This window comes from Gigantopelta aegis, chromosome 1, assembly GCF_016097555.1.
Source record: "Gigantopelta aegis isolate Gae_Host chromosome 1, Gae_host_genome, whole genome shotgun sequence".
NCBI classification, from domain to species: Eukaryota; Metazoa; Mollusca; class Gastropoda; order Neomphalida; family Peltospiridae; genus Gigantopelta; species Gigantopelta aegis.
This window is the reverse complement of record NC_054699.1, coordinates 34,819,381-34,844,343: the sequence shown is the minus strand read 5'-3', so window position 1 is coordinate 34,844,343 and position 24,963 is coordinate 34,819,381. Positions and strand designations below refer to the sequence as shown.

The 24,963-nt window shown below is 37.5% G+C and overlaps 2 protein-coding genes across 2 annotated transcripts in view; one reads left to right on the top strand and one right to left on the bottom strand.

Moving 5' to 3' along the window:
• Positions 1-958: 958 nt before the first annotated feature.
• LOC121374164 (protein phosphatase 1L-like) lies at positions 959-11,773 on the bottom strand. The gene is made up of 4 exons (XM_041501136.1): positions 11,306-11,773; positions 8,278-8,446; positions 3,973-4,103; positions 959-2,466 (listed from the first exon to the last, which is right to left on the bottom strand). Exons 1-4 carry the CDS (start codon positions 11,678-11,680, stop codon positions 2,077-2,079), a joined length of 1,065 nt encoding a protein of 354 aa, XP_041357070.1. The 5' UTR covers positions 11,681-11,773; the 3' UTR covers positions 959-2,076.
• Positions 11,774-12,682: 909 nt separating this feature from the next.
• The window catches only part of LOC121374155 (RCC1 and BTB domain-containing protein 1-like), a 90,787-nt gene continuing 78,506 nt past the window's right edge, over positions 12,683-24,963 (top strand). The window contains exons 1-2 of the mRNA XM_041501126.1: positions 12,683-12,777; positions 20,966-21,396. Coding sequence (XP_041357060.1) covers positions 21,111-21,396 — 286 coding nt within the window. The 5' untranslated portion in view covers positions 12,683-12,777; positions 20,966-21,110. The remainder of the gene's footprint in view (positions 12,778-20,965; positions 21,397-24,963) is intronic.

Genomic DNA, 24,963 nt, shown 5'->3' with positions numbered 1-24,963 from the left:
TCCCACGTGACCACATATGATGGAGTCTATTATTCTTACATAGCTTTCATTCATGGGATAGCTCTGTCCTATATACCTGAGAATGAGAGAATTTGCTGTGAACTTTCTTTTACTGTAAGTTGCACATAAGTATTTTATACACAAGTATTTTACACGGACAGAAACTAATATTTTCCTCCCTACCCCACCTCAGGATAACAGAAACTGCTGGGGATGAATGCAATGTCAATTAGTGATGTTCCGTTCATGTGACTGATTATAAAATAAAATTGATCAATTGGGCTCTACCGATTTGATGACTGATTATAAAAATCCACAACTGACTGACTGTCGTGGGGAAGTCTGAAATGGTGGACTGGTTTTGAGTCCATGCAGAGTAAACATAACCAGCTCTGCTAGTCATTCCTCGAACATATTCTCTCAATTACACAGAAGTAATGTTTGTATTTGTTGAATGACACCACTAGAGCACACTGAGTTATTAATCAATGGCTATTGGATGACAACCATTTGGTTTCTTAGAGAGGAAACCCTCTACATTTTTCCATTAGTATCAAGGAGTCTTTTATATGCACCATCCCACAGACAGGATATATACATACCACGGACGTTGACACACCAGTCGCGGTGCACTAGCTAGAATGAGCAATAGTTCAATGGACCCACTGATGGGGATTGAGCCTAGACTGACCACGCATCAAGTGAGCATTTTATCACTGAGCTATGTCCCACCTTTACATAGAGAATAATACATCAGTGGCCGTTGGATACCATTTATCTCACAACGAATTGTTTTAAAATGTATCTAACATGCAAAAGCGAGTTTGATACATTTTTAAACAATGAATTGTGAGATAAATGGTATCTAACGGACACGAATGTATTATTCTTTTTTTTGCATATCCTCAAAAACCAGGTTTTAAGCAAATTTTAACATCTTTATCGACTAAAAGTTATTTACAACCCTTTGCACTTGTAGCCGACTTACGCGTCACAGACATATGATTGTCAGGTTAACTATATGTCACAGTGTAATCGATTTCCATAGTGTTGTTTTTCATTGGATATATGGCATTGGTAACCCAGTCTTGAAATTGTTTACACACGTAATGCATGTAAACCGGGCATGTGTTGTCATAAATAATGCATGGCGTTCTCACCAACGTGTGCTTAGATTCCGGCGAGAATGAAAGTGTTGTTCATGCAATATTTGCGCATATCTGGATTTGTGTAACCCACATTTTCACCAATGCATTAAATTTAGGAAAAGAGGCAGCATCCAGCCAGTTGGTCGAGTGCTCGCATTGAAGGATCAAACCACCCCAGTGGACCTATTCGCCGATTGGGCTTTTTCACGTCCCACCAGTGCACCACGACTGGTGTATCAAAGGCTGTGGTATGTGCTGTCCTGTCTGTGCAAAAGTGCATATAAAAGATTCCTTGTTGCTAATGAAAAAATGTTGCAAGTTTACCGACTACTAGTCAAAAAATGGCTATAAACATATCATTTCATTTCAACTTATTTCCGTGCTTATATCCAATTAAGGTCCAAGCATGCTGTCGTGGGCACACACCTCAGCTATCTGCTATCTGTCCAGGACAGTGGGTTAGTTGTTAGTGAGAGAGAAGAGGGTTTAGTGGCCTTACACCTACCCATTGAGCCCTTACAAACTCGTTCTGGGATGGAGTCGGAACCGAGATACTAAACCTGTCCCTACCAACCACTGCGCCACTGAGGCATACCTGACATCTAATAGCCGATGATTAATAAATCTAAGAGCTTTAGTGGTGTCGTTAAAAAAAACCTAATTTTTTAACTTCATATTTAGAACATAACTTACATAGACATACATGTATCTCATCATGCAGAAATAAAATGGCTTACCTGAATTTGTGTTGCATAATCCGTACATGGGTTATGCCAATTTTGTATTCTCAGATATCCATCTTTTGACAAATTTGACAAAAACAATGACAGTGTAGACAATAACCATTGATTACTTAACAATGAATATATAACATTTACCCCCACAATAAGTACATATACATATCTACATGGTTGTGTTATTGCTGCCGCTACCGACTAGGAGTTCTGTATAAGGAAGTCCTATTTGCGACAAAGTTTACAACCATCACACTGATGTTATCAACCGAGCCCCGGTAGTATGCCTGTAAAACGAGGCTCTTCGCTCCAAAATGAGGCTCGTTCAGTCGATCTTTTATATACTCCACTGCTTCATCATTGCTGAAGCAATCCCACAATCCATCAGTGGCGAGGATCATAAACAATGGCTTCAGATTGTTGAGGTCAAAGGTCATAATGTCTGGGTCGGCTATGACGAGGTTTTTCTCTTTCAGTGGATAATCGCCAAGAGCGCGCGACGTTGCTAGGACACCGGCTACTCTCCAGACTCCATTAAAGCTGATGAAACCTCCCGCCTGTCGAATTCGATTTCTTTCTTTTACCTTCAACCAAAAAAAAAAAAAGTCATCACAAAAGCATTAATTCCACGTGAAAATAAACATATTGAAAGTCTGTTCTAAACAACAACCAAAATAAATAAAACAAAAGGTAAAAACAAACTTCTTTTTTATTTTTTTTACAAAACTGGAGATAATGGTATTATTATAAATATATAATATAATTTTTTTTTTTTAAATTGGAAATAATCCTGTGTTAAAATTTCACAAAAATTAAAATTTAGCATTGTTATTAACTTATCTTCAACTGAGAGAAAACATAATAAATATATCACAGGTGTGAAACTTCAAACCAGCTCCCTACTGCTCCCAGGTGTGAAACTTCAAACCAGCTCCAGTCTACTGTATGCTACAATTATAAAATAAACAAGCATTCTTAGAGTACCGTTAAGGTCTCATTACACAGATCACTTCCGGGTGAGAGTTCATTCATCACGGTCCACTATAGTTCCTAATTCACTTGTAGGAAATGGTGAAGAATTAAAACAATATGTATGTGTAATGGTAAGCCTTCAGGCTGTATTTTACCCATGCTATTTTGTAATATTGTGCATTGACATGAGTGTATAGCGTAAGAGACAGCCGGAGTGAAGCAGTTAATGAACCACCTGTTCGGACCGGTATTACAGCCAGATGCAGTCATACCTGAGATGGAAATGTTCTCAATTTTGGAGTGAAAATAAATGCTTATATAATGTATGTTCGCAATGGATGTTGTTAGTGCCAACGAGAACCCGTTCTATTGGCAATCTTCATTTGAAGTTGGGTAAGTTAACATGGGTTTCAATGGCAGATGACATCTGTGTAGTGAGACATAAAGCAATACATGTCCCCTACTGGGCCCCTTAGTTCACAGGCTACAACTCTGTCAAAAAAATGGGTAAATCACCATGAAAATCAAACTTATTCTGAAACAGTACATGGTAAAGCAATATGTAGAAAATTTCATCTCGATATCTACAGGCATTGGGGGGGGGGGGGGGGGGGAAGTCAGAAAAGCACATTTTCATAGCTTCTAAGTTCAAGGGCCATAACTCTGTGAAAAATTGGTAAATTACCATGAAAGTCAAACTTGATCTGTAATAGTACATTTTAAGGCCATACACAAAATCTTACTTCAATATCTGGAGGCACTGCAAAAAAAAGTCTGGAAAACACATTTTCATATTTCCTAAATTCAAGGGCAATAACTCAGATAAAAAAATAGGTAAATCGCCATGAAAGTTAACCTTAGAATAAAGCTATACATGAAATGTCAACTCAATATCTCATAGCAGTGTGGAAAAACCCCCATCAAAAAACCTATATGTGGGACAGACATATGTACAGACAGATATGAAACTTATAGTCCCTTTCCATTGGACCTGTAGGGGACTAACAAATATATTACACATTTGAAATTCTGAAACAGCTCCAGTCTACAGTAGTCTACAAAAATTATTATAAATTATATAATGTTAATTAGGTGATGGTGATTATGAAAATGCTTACCAGTTGTGGTTTATGGTCGAAAGACAGTGGTATCATCTTGCCATTTTTATCACAGATTACGCCCCTTGAGTCACCGACATTGGCCACAGTAAGCTGGTTGTCGTGCAGCATGGCAACAAGTGCTGTGGTACCTGCAAACAATATCTAATACACTGAATTCCTCTTATATAACAGGGGTGTAGCGTGATCTGGACCGGGGGGGGGGGGGGGGGGGGGGGGGGGGTTGATTATGAACCAGGTGGACCCTTTTTCTATTTTGTTTTTACACCACCAGAAACTCTGTATGTATAAACCTGTATGTTTGAGTTCTGAAAGCGGACCATTTGCTTCAGCGTGTGTGTGTGTTCATCCCCAAACCCCCCAGCATACACCTCTGTATAAGAATTTTTGGTAAATTTTTGAATTTCAATTTTGGGGGGGTGGGATGGGTGGGCACGGCAAATGTTGCCTACGGTGTAATAACAAAAGTTAGGGCACCAAGGCAAGTTCAATAGGCACCAAGGCACACTTTTCCTTCAAAAGCAGGGCACAAAGGCTATTTACTTTCCAACAAATTTCTCAGACAAAACTTATTTCACCTTATGGCTTGAACTCTTAAGTCTTTGCAACTTGTTGGATACTGATGCCTTTCAATAAAATTAGAAATGTGATAGACAGCTGTGTGTTAAAACTTTGCACAACCTTTATTACATACCTATTCAATCTTACTATAGTGATAAAGATATTTTGAAACCATGTGATAAATTTATTTTGTATCGCACATATGTGCGATCTAGACCGGAACTTTTAAATGGGGAATTCCCTTTCTATTTTACTGCAGTTGGCGCCTTTTATTTAATTACGTCACATTGTATTTGAAACATTACACAAGGCTGCCGCAGAGTATGATTTTTAACATTAAGTATATCCATGAAAGGAGTTTTTGATCATAGATTTAACAAAATGTTAACTGTTATGACGTTAAATTAAAAACCGTTTTTGTAAAACATAAAAGAAGGTATGTAATAAATACATAACTTCACATATGTTGTTTTCACTTCCTATTTATTGCACTCATGGTCTCTTGGTATATATTCTTGCACGAAATAAACTTGTGCAATAAATAGGAATCGAAAACAAAGTATGTGAAGTTCTGTATATTTATTAGATATATATTAAGTATATCAATCTTATTATAGTGTCTAGTGATAAAGACATTTTCAAACCGTGTGCTCAATGTATCTTGTATCGCACACAATGCTATGGGACAAGGAAAGATACATGTACAACATGGAATGTATGGGAAGGGCATGATGGCAAACCAGGTAAAGGCAATGCAGCTTTTTTCTTGCCGTCAATGCCGTAAGATATTTGGAGCATAACGGCAAGTAAGGAGGGCCACTATACGGCAAATGCTGTCAGAAATTCAAACCCTGTCTTATCGATGTATAAGTCACAAATTGTATAAAATCATCAACAAAGCAATTTTATGCAAAATTTGTGACCGTTATACATCGATAAATTCACTAAAAAATTACTTACTTTTTTTAAAATAATTACAAACAACACTTCTATTTAGTTAAAAATACACAAAATTCAGTTTCTAACATCCTTTCCATGACCCGTTTTACTTAATGATGTCACATTTGAAGTAATGACATCATCTTCTGACATCGTCCAGTGAGAATAGAGTAAATTGTATAATGTCAGGATGTTTGTAATTAAATACATGTACATTGTATGTACATATAGGTACCGGGTATAACATTTTGTGCCAGGCACGTGTGCAGAAATTGTAACAAGGTGGGGTGGGGTGTGTGGGGGGGGAGCTCAACAGAAGTTTACATGGAACATACATTGAGAAAATAATTTTGATTGAGCAGGGAGAGGTTTTTATCATGCGGGTAGCTTTATAAAACATTGTAACAGTTATAATGTAGCAATTTATGGACTGAACAAAATGTACTTAACAAAAATACTTATTGTAATTTAAAGCCCAAATTGTCCAAATTATTATACAACCTGAATACTAAAAGTTTGTTTTGTTTAACGACACCACCAGGCATGGGCGTCAATCAGTGGGGGACAGGGGGGGGGGCGTGTCCTTCTCACTTTTCAATGCCAGGGTACATTCTATATAAATGTCCCACCCCCATTTTCGTTTAGCATACATACACACACACTAACATGTTCCCCCCACTTTTAAAGCAGGATTGACACCCATGCCACCAGAACACATTGACATATTAATCATTGGCTATTGTATGTCAAACATTTGATAATTGTGACATATAGTTTTAGACAGGAAACCTGCTACATTTATCCATTACTCACAGACAAGACAGCACATGTTAGCAGCCTTTATACAAGTTGTGGTACACTGGCTGGAACAAGAAATAGCCCAATGGGCCCACTAACTGGAATCAATCCTAAACTGACCATGCATCAAGCGAGCACTTTACTACAGGGCTGCGTTCCACCCCTACCTGTATACTAATGCAAAAATCGCAAACACTACTTCAAAGTAATACAAGTTACATTTTCCAAGGGCAGATCCACTAAATATTTCAGAGTGGAACAACTGCAAAGGAGCACATGTACAACTTCTAAAAAGGGCATCCGAATAAACTTTTGACAGCCAGAACTCATTCTATCCAGTACTCCATGGCTGGTATATCAAAGCCCACAGTATGTGCTGTCCTGTCTACGGGAAAGTGCATATAAAAGATCACTTGCTGCTAATGAAAAAACGTAGTGGGTTTCCTATGGTATTTGTGAAAAGTACCATAATAGTATACGTTTGACACCCAATAGCTGATGATTAATAGATCACTGTGCTCTTCAAACTTTCATAACTCTTATATCAGCGTCCATTCAATTCTGTCATAATCTAATAGGTTGTGAATCTGTGGTGCACAATTCCAGTCGACAGTTGCCACGATATTGATCAGCATTACCCTCACAAACACAAACATCAAAACCACTTGCAAGGACTATAAATGTCAACGAATTTTGTAAAAAAAGAGCACTTGAATGAGTTTTTTTTAAGAGTAGGTCGCCCCAGTCCTCCCCTTGCATCTGTCCTTGTTTTCATTATCACCGTTCATGTACATGTATATAAAAGTATATATGCCTTGATCCAGCATGCAAGCAGGTTAGTGGATTTCATGGAAACCATAATTTCTAGTGATGTGTTGGCAAAATTATGAAAATGAAAATTCATTACCCATCAAACATTATCTATTATATCTATTATATGTACCATCCCATTACCTTGATCCATCATGCAAGCAGGTTTATGGATTTCATGGAAACTATATAATTTCTAGTGGTTTGTTGGCAAAATCACAAAACCGGAAATCCATGATTACCCATTAAACATAAATCTTTTATAGATGCCATCTCTCAGACAGAATAAACAGGGCACAATATTTCACGAGAACCGTTGTTCTGTTCACTTGTCAGTTACGCAACTTTAAAATCACGAGAACTGCCAATCGGTTACGAGGTGAATAATTACATTCTAAAATTAAAAGTATCATATATCAGTAATGAAGAGAAAATCAGTTTGTTTTAAAATACATTTGAACCACCAATGTAGCACAGAACTGAAGTTTAAGTGTTTTAGGATTAGGTAGGCCTAACTCATCGGTTACAAGAACTATATTCATGAAACCGAACAATCGGTTACCTAAGTAAAACTTACTTGCACTGACTTCCGGTTACCTAAGATTTTGAAATATTGTCCCCTGAATAAACCATATTTGCTATAACAGTTGGCTGGTAATAATGGGCATGCTGATGGGGAATGACCATGGACCAATCACACACTGAGCGGGTGATTTACAACTGGACTACATCCAGCTCTTACCCCTTATTATGAAACACAGTTCACCATCATCATGATTACAACAAAATACAGTGTTTTAAATTTGTTCAAATGATCACAGAAAATATGGAACCAAAAAGTGTTTCCCAAATTTTAAATCCTGAGTCGGATTGTTATTTTTTTCAATAATATATATACAACGAATCAGATCAATAATATATTTGAGATTTTTGTCTTTTTATTATGATTTATGCCCTGGTATTTTGTCAGCTGTTGTCATTGGCATAATTGAATGGCACATACAATGTATACAACACTGTGTACTTTAAACTTGTCGGCCCATTGTTTCAAAGTTATCTTAGCGCTACAAAATCCTATAACAACAGTAAGTTATGATGTAACTATGGCATGTGCTGTAATAGCCTACAATGGTTTTACGATTTCGTAGCCCTAAAATACTTTGAATATTCCTAGATTTATTATGTTGAGACATGTACCTGAAATTTCCATAGTTTCCTTGCATATCTCCAGCAACTGTTTATCAACAATCAGCATTTCTTCCATTAGAATGGCGCTAATGTTACAACTTTCATCAGCAAGTGAAGCACGTAGAAGACGAATCATGATACTTTTAAAAAGAGTTTTTTCCACAAAATCTGCAGCAAACTGAAAACATCATATAACAAACATTAAACATTGAATGTATACGTACAATATTGGTGATAGTTTTAATAGGAAGAAAGGAAATGTTTTATTTAACAATGTACTCAACACATTTTAGTTACGATCATATACAGCATCGGATATATGATTAAGGAAACATTTCTAATATTTCATTACGAATTGCTGAATAAACAAATGTCAATAAATAAAAATCACCAGTTACAAACAATTTTATGTTGTTTGGTTCATTAGTGTAGTCTGTCTTCTTTTCCCTTTCAGACATCATCATAAATGCAAAACAAGTTGTCAAGTAGACAAGCAGCCAGACTTCCAACAGTAAAACATTAAAACATAATCTGACCCTGATAGCTCTGATCAGTCAACATGTCACAGACTACTGTGCATCAAATCATATTCCAGTCACATGGTCTGTGACTTTGTAACAAACGTATTGAAACAAAAATTAAATAGTCGGTTATGATCAATGATTACTGTTACTATATTTGTGTACATATATACATATATAAATAACAGATGTAGATGCATTAACCTCTGGCTGACATACAAATATTTATATGAAGTTTGATTTGATTCATTTTAAAAAGAAAAATAATATACGTAAAAAAACCTTTAAAATATTTTGTTGGGTAAACGAGACCTAGGCCTATTCCTAAATACATGTACATTATCATTTCTTTTCCATCCTTTTATTATTCTGTCTACTTTTGAATTGTCTTTGTCTAAATATCAATTCTTTTTCAAAGAAAGTAAAAAGTTACACACTTGCCATTTTCGGGACCTTGCATAAGCTTTGTTGGCTAACAGTTATGAACTAATCGAAACAAATTTACCGACTTCGCTGATTTCCATAACGATTTCATTTGTGTGGGCTCAGAAGCCACTATTTAATTCAATTCCTTTTGTTTTTCTCATAACTATATGAACAGCATAAATGAGTTGGCCCTATCAGACGTGATCTATTACCATACAAAAGTGGACTGTATCTAATTAATAATAAATTAAATAGGCAAAGGAGTTTTGATCGGATTGGTATGTCTTCGAAGATGTCTATTTAATAATTTATTAAACAAGTGCTTTCTGATTTGTATGGCAAAGATAAGTACCAGTCATATATTAAAAGCTTGCATGGACACTACCATTCTCATCACATTTTTTTTTTTTATGGTATTATAAAACGGGTCTTTCTGTTAGCTACATGAGGTAAATAGTAGCAATCAATATACAAAATTATATTACGTGCGCTGTTTGTTAAGTGTAATGCACATTATTTTTTTACACTTGCCAGACTGAAATTACGTGTGCTGCACGAGCGCGATCACGCACCTTAAAGGGACAGACCCTACACTTTCAACACGTGAAAATTAATTAACACTAAGCAGGGCACAATATTTGACACGTACCGCCATTCTGTTCGCATGTCGGTTACGCAAAATTAAAGTTACGTCATGACCTGTAAACGTTCAGAAATTAAAACTTGCAAACTTCACGATTACAGGACGTTTATTCACGCAGACATACTACTAGTATTTCGACAAATGTTTTAGGCTGAATTTTAGATACTTTATGCGCAGAAAATCAGTAAACAACGTTATATAAATTTCAACAGTTGTAATTTACAACCAGTCTAAATTAAATGTTCAGTATAGAGTCGAGACAAAAGTTTTAAAGAAATGTGCTCAGACCACTGGGGACTGCTAAATTATCTACTGCTATTTTATCTCTAAGGGAATATATGTAGACATAATATTTGATTGCCTATAATTTTACTAATGTTAAAAACAGTTTTAACATAAACAGGAACCCAAAAGTGTCACAAAAATTTAAAAATACTAACATCACATAATGAGCTTTAAAAAACAAACATTTAGAACGTCACTGTAGTATAGAAGTACCACCGATAAAGTGGAAGTAGCGTAACCAGTGCAAAACGAAAAAAGGAATCCCTTCAAATAATTATGTATCTATTTCAAAGGCGTAGTGCCCATTACGCACGTGCGTAATGCAAAAACATAATCCAGGAATAGGTCGAGGCTGTATGTAATTGTTCTATAAAATATCCTCTTAAAATTAATTCGAAAAAAGAAAGAAATTTTGAGGTAACCAATCAGGTAACCCACGGGTTACGTAAATATAATTCACGTAACCGAACAATTGGTTACCTAGGTAAAAAAACATGTGAACCGACTTCCGGTTACCTCAGATTTCGAAATATTGTCCCCTGCTAAGTTTAGTTAATCTACAAACCTGTAACACATTTGGATAAAGTTACAATTGAGTGAACCATAAGTCTGTGACTTTGAAATGGTGAAATACCCTCTAAAAATAGACTAAAACTTGACTCCATAACTGTTACTTGTCAGACACGTGCATTTTTAAAAATATGAGAAATGCATTTTGTGATATTAAAAAAACCTGGATGGCCAAAAACACTTTGAATGTATGGAAATTGATAATCTAGCTAAACCATAAATTCTAAAGTTTGATTTCAGTTATCAAAAATGGCTATAACAGTCAAAAATATGCCGTAGTGTTTAAAAACTAGGGTATACATGTCCCTTTAAAAGGCAAGGTCTGCTGTTCAGTGATTTTTTTAAGTGTGTGAAAAAAAGTGTGCATTTTGAAATAGCGGAGCTGGGTGCTGTAAAATATTGTAGAATGCGGGAAAAATAAAGCGGGGCTCAGAAAAATAAGGGGGGAGCAGCACAACATGAAAGAGGGGTGGCAAAATTATTGTAACCATCCAAATGTCCGTCTAGTAAACTACTTGGACTACCCATCTCCTAGAGATTTTCATAGTCTGTATTTAGTTTTATTTTAAGGAAATAACATAGCCTATTATACCTCGCCTCCATGCCCATCAAACATTCCATATATCGAGGTGTCTGTGTGCTCTAAATCATTGACAACGTTGAATCTATCCTCCATATGAGGCCTGCGTCCTTGGATTGCAAACACAGCGACATTTTCCTTTCTTAGCTCCCAAGAGGCTTTCGTGTGCTCTTCAGACACCTCGGTCTCACCCTGCTCTGGTATTACATCATACTGACCACGAAGTTTTAGCTGCAGTTTAACCCGAGCTCGGTTAGCAAACTTCAACAGCGGTTTGACGTGAAGGAATGAGTTGTACAAAAGAAGCAGTAAAATGCACAAAATAAATGCTTCTGGGCTGAAGACGTATATTTTAGCAAACCTACTAATTGAAGCTACCAGTGTCATGGTGTGTTTCACAGTGACAGCGGCAGAATAGCATAATAGTTGGACAAACAACGCTGCCTCGCCACAGCTGTCATCTTTTCACCACCATGCTTGACGTTGCATTACGGGAAAAAAAATGTGACAGCCATTTCCGGTTGTGTAGATTTGTTGATGAGGTAATTTTCTCTCCTTCTTAACGGAGATCCTCTCCAATGTTTAATCCACATTTACCTTTCGACCGACCGTTCAAAACTGCGCCAAATTTCCTCAACAAAAATGCGCACCTTTTCTCTTTGGCATTAACAGCTCCATTCAAATTCCAAAGCACCATCACCACCCCTCCCTCCTGCTGCCGATTCAATCGGGCTGCTGGTGCTCCCTTGCACCTGCCAGCGTAGGCGGTCCCTCCTCTCCCCCCCCCCCCACCTTTCCTGCCATGGACGGAGGAGCGTGCGCTACAACAGCTTGTTCTGAATGTGCACGTAAAACCCTATGACCTGACCTGACCTAATGTTTAATCAGGTAGCTAACATAGTAATTGTGTCATTTGGACTAAAAGTGTGAGAAGAAAGATCCCTTTGCCACACAGATAACTTATACTAATAAAAGCAAAATTTAATTATGTACACAATTTTCTATCAGATAAGATTATAGATTGGATATTTCTATCATTCTGTACCACGTCTTTTCAAATTGATAGGTTCACTAAATCATTAAATGGGATCGACAACTGGTTAATTGGCATTCTATAGTGTATGTATGTTCATGTCTATGGTTTAAATTACATTTGGCAATGCTTTTGTCACGGTTAAGAGTTCGTTCTAATTGCATCTAACCTGCTACTGTTTAAATTATTATTATTATTATTATTATTATTATTATTATTATTATTATTATTATTATTATATTAATTTGAACAATCGAAGGGACAACATATTTGTTGCATTCCGTGTTTGGTCTCTCTTGATCATAGTACATGTTATCTAACATGCTACGGTGCGCTACATTATGGAAACAGAACACAAACAACAAAACGAAGATGTCAGCTTCCATAGTCTGCTTTGTTTTTGTTTTGTTTTTTTAATCTAACTAGTAACTAACTACTTTAACCAAAGCAGGTAAAATATCATCCTGCCACTTCCGTCAGTTATTTTTTTAAAAACGTGTATTTGGGAGTTATGCCTAACACATTGCAGGGGTCGAAATTCAATTTTTGGGGAGCACGGCAAGTGTTGCCTTTGTTTTAATAACAAAAATTAGGGCACCAAGGCACACTTTTCCTTCAGCAGAGAGGCACGAAGTCAACATACTTTCTATCAAGTTCTGACAATTATAATTATATAATTAATTACATTTGTATATTTTTAATAAGTGCAACATACATATTACATGTAGTCCAACATAAAACGTTGTTTGTCGATTGACTGGGTAGGCCTACTGTTCACAGGGTATCTTTGTTTCCATGTCAGTTTGGTTGGGGCTTTTATTATTATTATTATTTTTTTATTTTTATTATCTTTTCAATTTTCATTTCAATAAATACTGACGTGTATTAGTATTACGAATGAATAACATACAACAAACCTTGTATAAAATGACGATCTCCATTGTGGGATGGGCAAAGTTGATTGTTGTCAGCTTTAACTGTTCAACGTTTCGCTTCCACTGTATTTGATGAAACTAATTTCATAATCCTTACTACAGTGACTTGTGCATCTAACAACAACGTATGAAATTACCATGACAAAATACCATTCATCAAAACTAGTCTACACTGATTTAATTGACTGAAAAACATTCGATTGTTCATTACTACTAATGCCAGTATTGTCAACTGGTTTCTTGCCTACCAGCGCTCACGCGGTACCACGTGATCAAAACATGTGACGTCACCGTGGCTTCTCCTATACTATATTTTTTAATTAAAAAGGAGTCATGAACTGTGATGAAGTGATAATAAAAGTACCTAACATTATTATAATATGGTAACAGTAAATACATGATACAGGTACAGGTCCTCATGTCTAAGATGCTTATCACTTAAGTTTAGTTTAATTAGCGTCAATGATTTTGTGTTAAACTTAAATAAATGTTTGATGATATGTTATATATTGGATACAAGTAGATACGTATTACATAGTCTAGTACTATAGACTTGCTGAACCAGGGCCGTAGGAATGATATCTGGAGTGTGGGGGAACAATCTCTAGTGAAAGGGCCACAGTGTTGACTTGTTTGGGGAACCGGCCTCGGTGGCGTCGTGGCAGGCCATCGGTCTACAGGCTGGTAGGTACTGGGTTCGGATCCCAGTCGAGGCATGGGATTTTTAATCCAGATACCGACTCCAAACCCTGAGTGAGTGCTCTGCAAGGCTCAAAGGGTAGGTGTAAACCACTTGCACCGACCAGTGATCCATAACTGGTTCAACAAAGGCCATCGTTTGTGCTATCCTGCTTGTGGGAGGCGCAAATAAAAGATCCCTTGCTGCTAATCGGAAGAGTAGCCCATGTAGTGGCGACAGCGGGTTTCCTCTCAAAATCTGTGTGGTCCTTAACCATATATCTGACGCCATATAACCGTAAATAAAATGTGTTGAGTGCGTCGTTAAATAAAACACTTCTTTCTTTCTTTCTTGTTTGGGGATGTGGGAGGGAGCAAAGCCAGATTTTAAAAGTTATTTATATGGATGGGTTTACTGACCAGTGACGTGCGCGGCCATGTTTAGAAACGTGATTGGTCCGCCATTAAGCGAGTGAAACGTGTACAATAATAACGTGAAGGCATTGCATCTGGGTGCATTTTCAGCATTTATTACTTTTTTAGTACATTTTCTGAAAGCAAAACCAGTATGTCAGATAATTCAACCTCATTTAAAGATTGTAGATTCATGTCAAAGTTGGTGGAAGTGTGTTAATAATTAAAAACGTAAATAATAAAGCATGTATATGCACGTGAATACAAAAGCATAACAAATAATTTAAAGTTATGCAAGCAAATATAATTTCCATGAACACCTGTATATAGCCTAATATATTGAACTTTAAAACAGTATTTTAGTCACAGCGGACGGGGGTATCACATGACACCCCCCCTCAGCCTATGCTCCTGTTTTGTTTGTACGAATCATAGTCACTTCGTACCCAAGTCATATCATACCATCCATTTCGTACCATGCTGTCTGGTCATTTCGTACTCTAGTCATTTCGTACCTTGGTCATTTCGTACCATTGCAAAAAGTCGTTTCGTACCATTCTGAAAAGTTATTTTGTACCCCAGTCATTTCGTACCCAAGTCATTTCGTACCCCAGTCATTTCTTACCCGAGTCATTTCATACCCTAGTCAGTTCATACTGGTCAGTATGTAAAAAACAAATCGACTATAGCATAAAAGCAGTGGGTTTTTTAAAAACTTTATTTGGACAGTTCGAAAATCAGAACACGTTATTGTGCAGCATATCGTTATCGATAACCATAATACCTGTCAACTGTTATTTCCATTTTACCTGACACGAGCCGTATATGGTATTTATTACTAACTGCCAACTTCGATTTTGTGTGAAATGGCTCCAGATAATTAGTCAAAAACAACAAAACAACATAATGGACCAACAAAATATTATTTATTTATTAGGTCTTCTTTTCAAACTTTGGACAAGTTAACATTTTGCATAAGAAAAAACCCCAAGTTATACATGTATGCAGTCAGACCTCGTTTCAGCTTGCAATAGCATAACCAAAAATTATACAAAGTGGCAATAATTTTTAGTCTTTTGCTAATAAAATATCCCTTAAATGAACCACAAATGTGTAATTTAATGTTATTTTGTGATTTTGTTATAAATTGTTACTAGTTTGCCATGGTATGATATGACTTGCAGTTATGGTACGAAATGACCAAGGTATGAAATGACCAAGGTACGAAATTACTAGGGTACGAAATGACCAAGGTACGAAATGGCCAGGGTACGAAATGACTTTTTGCAATGGTACGAAATGACCAGGGTACAAAATCACCAGGGTACGAAACAACTAAATTAGGTCCGAAATGACTATGGTATGAAGTGACTAGCAACCGTTTGTACTTTTCTTGGGCATCGCCAGTAGGCCTAAGTGTCAAAGGGGTTTGTTTTGTAAGTAACTAGTATATAGAACATTTAATGACTAATTTAGTATTGAATATTGTAGATGATTAATTTAATTTAACCTTTTTCCTAGAAACAAATATGAATATATATATATATAATTTTTTTTTTTTTAATTTGATGAAGTGGGTGAGGGTGCGATTTTTGGTGTGGCCTGCATCCGTGTTACGTCAGTAAATTATTTATCATTTTATTTGCACATATCTAATAAAAAATTTAATAAGAAAGCAATATTTGGAAATGTGAACTGCGCCCCACTTCAACCCCACTTCAATCCCAGAGCTAATAATAGTAACAGCTAAATGTTGACATCTAGATCTAAGGTCAGTCTTCTTTTTTCTTTGTTTTTCTTTTTTTTTTAAATGGTACACCACATTTTTTTACAAACGTACATAACTGAAATATTTTTCCATATTTTAGGATGCATTCAGTAAAGTTTCACTTAATAACCATCAAACTTATTTACTTGCGTGTGTTTAATTTATTCGCTATGCTTTTGTATTGGCGTGTATAGGTGCTTTATTATTTGTGTTTTTAATCATTCACAGATTTCCACCGACATTGATATGAATATACAATCTTTAAATGAGGCTGAATTATCTGAGAGACTGGTTTTGCTTTTACAAAACGTTCCAAAAAAGTAATAAATACTGAAATTACACCCGGATGCAATGCCATCACATGTTATTGTTGCATGAATTTCACTCCCTTAATGGCGGCCGTACGGTTACGCCATCTATCGACAACATCATAAACTGTTGGGCGACAATCTAAAAAACCAGTCAGTAGAGTAGGAAAAAAACCCCACATATACTTTTGTCCTCGTCCCCCTGTTACAAGTCCCTGTGGGTATTGACATACAAAGTGACAGGTACAAACTGCTAAAATAGCCATGATAAGAACGCAATTTATAGCAGTTACCGACATTTATACATATTTTCTTTGTTACTTGCGCATTATTATTCATTATTTAATGTTTGGATACCGCTCTAACTGTCGTGGTTTATAATTATAAATATATTATAATATGATTATAAACTATTGCATGACATTTAGTTATTTTTAACAAAACGCCTGTGTCAAACACCATTTACAAATGACGATTACATTCAGGTATTTCTGTTGCTGCTCACTTATTACAAAAACAAACACATCCTTTCTCTACGAATCGACTCGGAATATCTCGGCAGATCAATCAAAAAACACTTGAGTGTAATTAGACATGTGTACTAAGTTAGCCAACGAACCTTTTTGGTAACGTTCGCAAACTATTTGATTGCTTCTCAACATGGCCATTTGGTTTACTGTGATGTCTATTAACCAGTGGAGGTAATTTTAATCAGATTGTGAAATGCATAAGCATGTCTAGCGGATGTTTATCTGCTCAGTCTCGCTGAACTTGGCCCAGGTGTTCTGATCACAAATGCTTCACGTGATTCTGATATGCTTGAAAGTGTTATTATTAGTTAATTTGTTTGAGGATGAGAGTGGTATCCAAACATAAATGAACATATGTGTAGTTTTGATTGCATCAAATATGTATATTTTTCTGCATTGTTGGTTCAAGTAACAATTAACAAGTTTCTTCAACTAATAATTATAATAAAATTACAAAGCAGTTTTAAAATATACTAATTATACAATTATTAAGCAGGGTTAACTCTGGCACTCGCCAAATTCACCAATTGCAAATTTTAATAACATTTGGCAAATTTTATTTTAATTTGGCGAAAAAAAGGTGTGTAATACTTAATATTTTGTTTGAAAATAGCTATAAATTTAGCATTTTTAATGATTTGGTGAAATGTTCTGATTACCCAGAGCTGGCCCTGATTGAGTACTTCGAATAACCAGGGACCCATGCTACCCAAACTGAAACGTATCCATTCTTGGTCAAAACATACCCAGGGCTCGAAACGTTTGCCTCTAGGGATATCGTTAAACCAAACAAACTTTAACTTTAGATGCTTACTTGTCTGAACTTTATTGTAAATTAACATTTCCCGAACTGTGAAGAAAATTCTCACAAATTAACGACGAGAAGACGGCAACAAATCAGATTTTGATTGCTCGAACCATGCACAAAAACCCCAAACTGAATGGTGTTCGAAGTACAATGTAGTTAGGGACGTTGATGATATGTACACATCAAAAATTAGCAATGTTTGGTAACACATACACGTGGGTTGACACTTTAAAGATCTACGACTGGCTGTTCCTACATATAGGTGATGTAGGTCACCCCAGCTACTTTTATCCAATCGAAGAGACTACAATCGAAATTGATTACTCTCTGACGTATAAGTCAACCTAAAACAAATTACCCTGTGACACATAAGTGCCGTAGATAATTCTATTTGGAAAAGATTTGTAAATTTATTTTAAACCTGGTTTTTGGGGGGGTTTTCACGATATTTTAATTTATCTTACAACACTTTGTTTAAAAACTTATCCACCTCACTTTTGTTCGTTTGATACATTTAAAAAAACCTCGTAAGATAAATAATATCCAACGGTCACTTATGTAGTTATCTCTATATACGAATCAGTTGGCTATAATGTGTTTGGTCTTGCATCATTTTAATATATATTTGTATTCTTTTGTGTGGGTTTTTTTTTTGCATACTGGTATGAACAAGCTGGTAATGCTTTTAGTTTTACCCCAAAGTAAATCAGTTATAACAATAATATCACAGCTTTTTATTTTATTGTATATAAATTAACAAAAAATCCCAAAACTAAACCCAAACTTGTACACAAATAACATTGCTTTGGTCTCCACTGAAAATCTGGTTTCTTCTTCATAATTACTTATTGCATTATTCTAACAGCGACCGGTATAATCAAATCAGAACGTTTGGCCAAAAATTAGTAATGATGAAGATCATCACTTTTTAAAAACACATGCAGTAATTCCAGGTTTAAACATTATATGTTAAATCGAAAAATAACTGGGGCTTGAATGACCAGGTTATGGGGCTGAAATTGAAGTGGGGGAAAATTGTCTGTGGCCGATTATGTACATGTGGTGGGGTCAAATCGTTTCTAAAACCAATTATGCACTTAGTTTTACAGCGTTCTCAAAACAGAAGCATTACACTTTCAGTTTATTGTTATTACCCAAGCTACAGAAGCACATAACAAAAGAAAGAATGTAAAGCTGTATCCTAACCGGCCGCGACCTATTATTTTAGAAATAATTGATTTCAATTGCTGTATCCTGACCACACACGTGCGACGCGACATATAAATCTGTTGCGTCGTGCGCGTGCAGTTGGAATGCGGCAATGGAAATCATTGATTTCTAAAATAATCAGTCGCGGCAGGTTAGGATAGAGCTTTAGTTTGACAGATAGCATGCCCAGGTGAGTTGTGCAGAGCATGGTATAGCTTTAGTTTGACAGATAGCATGCCCAGGTGAGTTGTGCAGAGCATGGTATAGCTTTAGTTTGACAGATAGCATGCCCAGGTGAGTTGTGCAGAGCATGCCCAGGTGAGTTGTGCAGAGCATGCCCAGGTGAGTTGTGCAGAGCATGCCCAGGTGAGTTGTGCAGAGCATGCCCAGGTGAGTTGTGCAGAGCGTGGTATAACTGAGTTGTGCAGAGCGTGGTATAACTGAGTTGTGCAGAGCGTGGTATAACTGAGTTGTGCAGAGCGTGGTATAACTGAGTTGTGCAGAGCGTGGTATAACTGAGTTGTGCAGAGCGTGGTATAACTGAGTTGTGCAGAGCGTGGTATAACTGAGTTGTGCAGAGCGTGGCGTGAGTTGTGCAGAGCGTGGTATAACTGAGTTGTGCAGAGCGTGGTATAACTGAGTTGTGCAGAGCGTGGTATAACTGAGTTGTGCAGAGCGTGGTATAACTGAGTCATCGGCTGAAATAAAAGACTTAAATACCTCTAACAAATAGGAAGGAAATGTTTTATTTAACGACGCACTCAACACATTTTATTTACGGTTATATGGCGTCAGACATATGGTTACGGACCATACAGATATTGAGAGAGGAAACCCACTGTCGTAACTTCATGGGCTACTCTTTTCAATTAGCAGCGAGGGATCTTTTATATGCACCATCCCAAAGACAAGGTGGTACATACCACAGCCTTTGATATACCAGTGGTGGAGCACTGGCCTGAACGAGAAATAGCCCAATGGGCCCATCGACAGGGTTCGATCCCAGACTGACCACGCGTCGAGCGAGCGCTTTACCACTGGGCTACTGTAACAAATAGATGAAATACCTAATAAAATACACAAAGGACCCTACTTCACTAATTATTACTTTCATTTTAATATAACAATGACACACTAATTACCAGATACTTAGTACTATCACAGTTTTAATTAAAATATTAATTTGTCTTGCATGAATGTTATTATTGAGAGTGGTAATATTTGATAATGAAATAATTTTTATTCAGACTGAGTATAAATTCAGAACATTTCAAAATTAATGCAAAGTGTACTGATAAATTAAATGTTGACGTCTCCAATTTTTAAATCAATCTTTTCGTCTTCTGATAATGGTAATTTCTCCCACTTTTTCAGTCTCAGATTAATTGGTGCCTGAGAGATTACATCATAAGCTTTAAAACCTCATTAAGAACTTTAAAAAGTATTCTTATAAAAGATAATAATCATTGTAAATTATAAAACCAGAATCTATACAAATCTTTACAGAATGAATTGAAACATTCTTACGCAGGGAATAAATTTTTGGCTTTATTCTATCAGTGGTGGACCTAAATTTTGCAACAGTTATATATAATTTTATTTTTTTATTTTTTATGTTGCAGAATCCAAGGAATCTCTTCGGGAATATCTGTGCCCTTCACCACATGTCATTACCCCTCCAACCCCACCCACCCCAAAAAAGGATTTTGTGGATCCGCCACCAACCACATGTTACATTATTCTTTGGGTGAATTTACAGACAAATTTAACAGAATGTTCTACAGTGGTAGATGTGTTTTATAAATAAATATATTTTCCATTGGACAAAAAAAGTAATAAACATATAATGCAGCTAATGTGTTATTGCATTTCAGATCCATCACCTTCTTCTAGGCTATTTCACATTACTACCCTTTTTTTCTTCTATGAAATAAAAATTATTTAATAAATAATTGAAAAAGTAATTTTATCTTCTTCGTTTAATTTCAGGTCATAAAGCTACATTTGTATGTTCACTGGACTCTTGTGAGTTATGTGAATATTTAGAATATCTGATCCTAATACTGCACTGTTCTCTGGTCACAAGATCCATCAAACCCGCGAGAAGATTCAGATGGCACAGTGTTGAACATTCATGTCTACAATGTCTTTCTTTAAAGCAGTCTCAGGTAAAGACTCTGACAATAATGAGAGGGCATCTCCGCCAGCAGGCAATCTCAATAACAGCCATGTGGATTCGGTCAGATGTCACATGACCGATTTAAGTCGGTGGCCCATTTTTAGCATTCTTGACCCGGATGTCTTGTCAACGATAAAGAAAGTGTGCGTGTTTGGAAGCTCTGGCAATGAGGCAATATTTATCACGGACGACGATGATGTGTTTGCTATTGGCTCAAACTGTAGCAGCTGTCTTGGGCTTGGTAAGTATAGCTATTTATTAAAGGCTTTTGTAGGAGATATCGCTGGCACGATAATTTGTGATATCTGCTGCGATATTTTCCTAGGAGATATCTGACGATGTGACAAATTTACTTCCCAGAATGCAGGAAAATGCATCTCCTGCATTCTAGATTTAGAGCATGCCCCCGGACCCCCCTAGCAACTCAGGCCCTTTGGCCGTCGATTACGCCCTACCCCCCTTGAGTGGAGCATTTGGGACAGTGTGTGTGATAAGACAGTACAATACTACGGTGTGAGTGGAGCATTTGGGACAGTGTGTGTGATAAGACAGTACAATACTATGGTGTGATTGACAAGTTTGGGACAGTGTGTGTGATAAGACAGTACAATACTATGGTGTGATTGACGAGTTTGGGACAGTGTGTGTGATAAGACAGTACAATACTACGGTGTGAGTGGAGCGTTTGGGACAGTGTGTGTGATAAGACAGTACAATACTACGGTGTGAGTGGAGCGTTTGGGACAGTGTGTGTGATAAGACAGAACAATACTACGGTGTGAGTGGAGCGTTTGGGACAGTGTGTGTGATAAGACAGTACAATACTACAGTGTGAGTGGAGCATTTGGGACAGTGTGTGTGATAAGACAGTACAATACTATGGTGTGAGTGGAGAGTTAGGGACAGTGTGTGTCATAAGGCAGTACAATACTACGGTGTGAGTGGAGCGTTTGGGACAATGTGTGTGATAAGACAGAACAATACTACGGTGTGAGTGGAGCGTTTGGGACAATGTGTGTGATAAGACAGAACAATACTACGGTGTGAGTGGAGCGTTTGGGACAATGTGTGTGATAAGACAGAACAATACTACAGTGTGAGTGGAGCGTTTGGGACAATGTGTGTGATAAGACAGAACAATACTACAGTGTGAGTGGAGCGTTTGGGACAATGTGTGTGATAAGACAGAACAATACTACAGTGTGAGTGGAGCGTTTGGGACAGTGTGTGTGATAAGACAGAACAATACTACGGTGTGAGTGGAGCGTTTGGGACAATGTGTGTGATAAGACAGAACAATACTACAGTGTGAGTGGAGCGTTTGGGACAGTGTGTGTGATAAGACAGTACAATACTACGGTGTGAGTGGAGCGTTTGGGACAATGTGTGTGATAAGACAGTACAATACTACAGTGTGAGTGGAGCGTTTGGGACAGTGTGTGTGATAAGACAGTACAATACTACGGTGTGAGTGGAGCGTTTGGGACAATGTGTGTGATAAGACAGAACAATACTACAGTGTGAGTGGAGCGTTTGGGACAGTGTGTGTGATAAGACAGTACAATACTACGGTGTGAGTGGAGCGTTTGGGACAATGTGTGTGATAAGACAGAACAATACTACAGTGTGAGTGGAGCGTTTGGGACAGTGTGTGTGATAAGACAGTACAATACTATGGTGTGAGTGGAGCCTTTGGAAAAGTGTGTGTGATAAGGCAGTACAATACTACGGCGTGAGTGGAGAGTTAGGGACAGTGTGTGTGATAAGACAGTACAATACTATGGCGTGAGTGGAGAGTTAGGGACAGTGTGTGATAAGACAGTACAATACTACAGTGTGAGTGGAGGGTTAGGGACCGTGTGTGTGATAAGACAGTACAATACTATGGTGTGAGTGGAGCCTTTGGGATTGTGTGTGTGATAAGACAGTACAATACTACGGTGTGAGTGGAGCCTTTGGGACAGTGTGTGTGATAAGACAGTACAATACTATGGTGTGAGTGGAGAGTTAGGGACAGTGTGTGTCATAAGGCAGTACAATACTACGGTGTGAGTGGAGCGTTTGGGACAATGTGTGTGATAAGACAGAACAATACTACAGTGTGAGTGGAGCGTTTGGGACAGTGTGTGTGATAAGACAGTACAATACTACGGTGTGAGTGGAGCGTTTGGGACAATGTGTGTGATAAGACAGAACAATACTACAGTGTGAGTGGAGCGTTACAGTGTGAGTGGAGCGTTTGGACAGTGTGGACAGTGTGTGTGATAAGACAGTACAATACTACAGTGTGAGTGGAGCGTTTGGGACAGTGTGTGTGATAAGACAGAACAATACTACGGTGTGAGTGGAGCGTTTGGGACAATGTGTGTGATAAGACAGAACAATACTACAGTGTGAGTGGAGCGTTTGGGACAGTGTGTGTGATAAGACAGTACAATACTATGGTGTGAGTGGAGCATTTGGAAAAGTGTGTGTGATAAGGCAGTACAATACTACGGCGTGAGTGGAGAGTTAGGGACAGTGTGTGTGATAAGACAGTACAATACTACGGTGTGAGTGGAGCATTTGGGACAGTGTGTGTGATAAGACAGTACAATACTACGGTGTGAGTGGAGCATTTGGGACAGTGTGTGTGATAAGACAGTACAATACTATGGTGTGAATGGAGCCTTTGGGATTGTGTGTGTGATAAAACAGTACAATACTACGGTGTGAGTGGAGCATTTGGGACAGTGTGTGTGATAAGACAGTACAATACTATGGTGTGAGTGGAGCGTTTGGGACAGTGTGTGTGATAAGACAGTACAATACTATGGTGTGATTGACGAGTTTGGGACAGTGTGTGTGATAAGACACTACAATACTACAGTGTGAGTGGAGCGTTTGGGACAGTGTGTGTGATAAGACAGTACAATACTACGGTGTGAGTGGAGCGTTTGGGACAGTGTGTGTGATAAGACAGTACAATACTATGGTGTGAGTGGAGCATTTGGGACTGTGTGTGATAAGACAGTACAATACTACGGTGTGAGTGGAGCGTTTGGGACAGTGTGTGTGATAAGACAGTACAATACTACGGTGTGAGTGGAGCATTTGGGACAGTGTGTGTGATAAGACAGTACAATACTACGGTGTGAGTGGAGCATTTGGGACAGTGTGTGTGATAAGACAGTACAATACTATGGTGTGAATGGAGCCTTTGGGATTGTGTGTGTGATAAGACAGTACAATACTACGGTGTGAGTGGAGCCTTTGGGATTGTGTGTGTGATAAAACAGTACAATACTATGGTGTGAGTGGAGCCTTTGGGATTGTGTGTGTGATAAAACAGTACAATATTACGGTATGAGTGGAGCATTTGGGACAGTGTGTATGATACAATACATTATGATACTATGATCTGAGTGGAGCGTTTGGGACAGTGTGTGTGATAAGACAGTACAATACTACGGTGTGAGTGGAGTGTTTGGGACAGTGTGTGTGATAAGACACTACAATACTACATTGTGAGTGGAGTGTTTGGGACAGTGTGTGTGATAAGACACTACAATACTACGGTGTGAGTGGAGGATTAGGGACAGTGTGTGTGATAAGACAGTACAATACTATGGTGTGAGTGGAGCATTTGGGACTGTGTGTGATAAGACAGTACAATACTGCGGTGTGAGTGGAGCGTTTGGGACAGTGTGTGTGATAAGACAGTACAATACTACGGTGTGAGTGAAGCATTTGGGACAGTGTGTGTGATAAGACAGTACAATACTACGGTGTGAGTGAAGCATTTGGGACAGTGTGTGTGATAAGACAG